The sequence below is a fragment of the Antrostomus carolinensis genome, unplaced genomic scaffold, assembly GCF_000700745.2.
Source record: "Antrostomus carolinensis isolate BGI_N321 unplaced genomic scaffold, ASM70074v2 scaffold28049, whole genome shotgun sequence".
Classification (NCBI taxonomy): domain Eukaryota; kingdom Metazoa; phylum Chordata; class Aves; order Caprimulgiformes; family Caprimulgidae; genus Antrostomus; species Antrostomus carolinensis.
Window position 1 is genome coordinate 6,672 of NW_010341077.1, and position 1,443 is coordinate 8,114.

At 43.5% G+C, this 1,443-nt stretch overlaps 1 protein-coding gene across 1 annotated transcript in view; it reads right to left on the minus strand.

Moving 5' to 3' along the window:
* Nucleotides 1-601, minus strand: part of ENDOG (endonuclease G) — a gene marked incomplete at its 5' end in the record, with an annotated part of 1,339 nt that extends 738 nt beyond the window's left edge. Inside the window, one exon of the mRNA XM_010176378.1 lies at nucleotides 492-601. Coding sequence (XP_010174680.1) covers nucleotides 492-601 — 110 coding nt within the window. The remainder of the gene's footprint in view (nucleotides 1-491) is intronic.
* Nucleotides 602-1,443: the final 842 nt, after the last annotated feature.

The following is a 1,443-nucleotide window of genomic DNA, read 5'->3' on the forward strand; positions in this document are numbered from 1 at the left end:
CAAAATCCCTTCTCTGCTTTCTCTAACAGCCTTTCCAAGCTATTTCCTGCTGCTGAAGAAATCTCAACTTGTGACAGCTGCTCCGTAGCACTACATGAAGCAAATAAAGTCATGCTCTTGAGTGGAGAAGTAACCCATAAAATAAAACCCTAGAAGCTTTATTCTGCAGGGAAGGGGTGTGCAGTCTAATCATTTAAGCCAATAATTGAGTAATCTACTACTATTAGATTGCTAAGGACTGCAAACAAAAATGACAGTTATGTTGTAGCTCAAGAAACCCACCCTTACTCCTGAAATAATCAAATGAGTGGGAAATACCTAAATTAATCTCTATCCTAAGAAAGTACCTTTCCACAGAAGCTTTTTGCACGGCTGGTCTCACCTCCTGAACAGGGTCTGGGAGCAGGTGGGAGGCTGCACCCCTCACCCTGCTTTCCCTTCCCAGCACAACACACTTTCGAGTGCAGTCCCAGCTTGGCCCTCGTGTTTACCTGGGCAGGTAAAGGGGTCCTGTGCAGACGTAGACGTTCTTGTTGCTCCTTGCCAAGCTTCTGCTGTACTTCTCAAGGTTATTCCAGGCATTCTGGTTTAAATGAGGAACCTGCAAACACAACCAGGGTGACACAGGCAGCCAAGTCAGTCAGTGGGGAATTTCCTTGCTGTTCAGAGTAGTAACACCCTCCTTTTCTATAAGATGTCTCACAGCATCCCAGGCACTTTCCAGGGCAGATCTCCACTATTAGCCCTGCTCTGGATGCTGCATAGGGTGAGGTCCTGGTTTGCACACCCAGGAACAGAACCCACTCACCTCAGACCATGACTTTAGAAACAGGTGCTATGAAATAATAGAATAATAATAATTCTTATAAACCATGCAACCATGCTGCTTTTCATTTTGTCCCTTGCACAGCCCTCTCCATGGTTGGTTTAAACCCAATCCAGCTGAATCAACAAGAATAACAGAATTTAGAGACACAGCAATTATAGAGGATAAGCAATTAACTTGAAGTAAGCAATTTGTGAAAGATTACATATTTTAAAATAGACATAAGTTAAATGTCATTATGTCAGTTTTTCTTAGAAGGGAAAGGTGAGCAGACAGGAAGATGATTCAAGATCAGTGAACAGAGTGACCAGAGTGGGACCAGTGGGGCTGCAACTTCTGAAGAGGCACCGAGACCAGATGAGAAGAATCAGCTGTGTTTGAAGACCACTGGGGACTTTTATAGAATTTTAAATTAATGAGAAATTTGGAACTGAGGGTTCGTGGGAAAACACCAAGAACTTTGAGAAGAATACCTATTGTATAATGTTAAATTCAGTGTATATAGAGAGCTTGATTTTTGCAGTGCCTGAGCCACTCACTGAGGTGCCGGCCCAACTCTGAGCTGTCAATAAAGCAAACCCAGGGTCACCCACGGACCGAGTTAAACTCCTTTAACA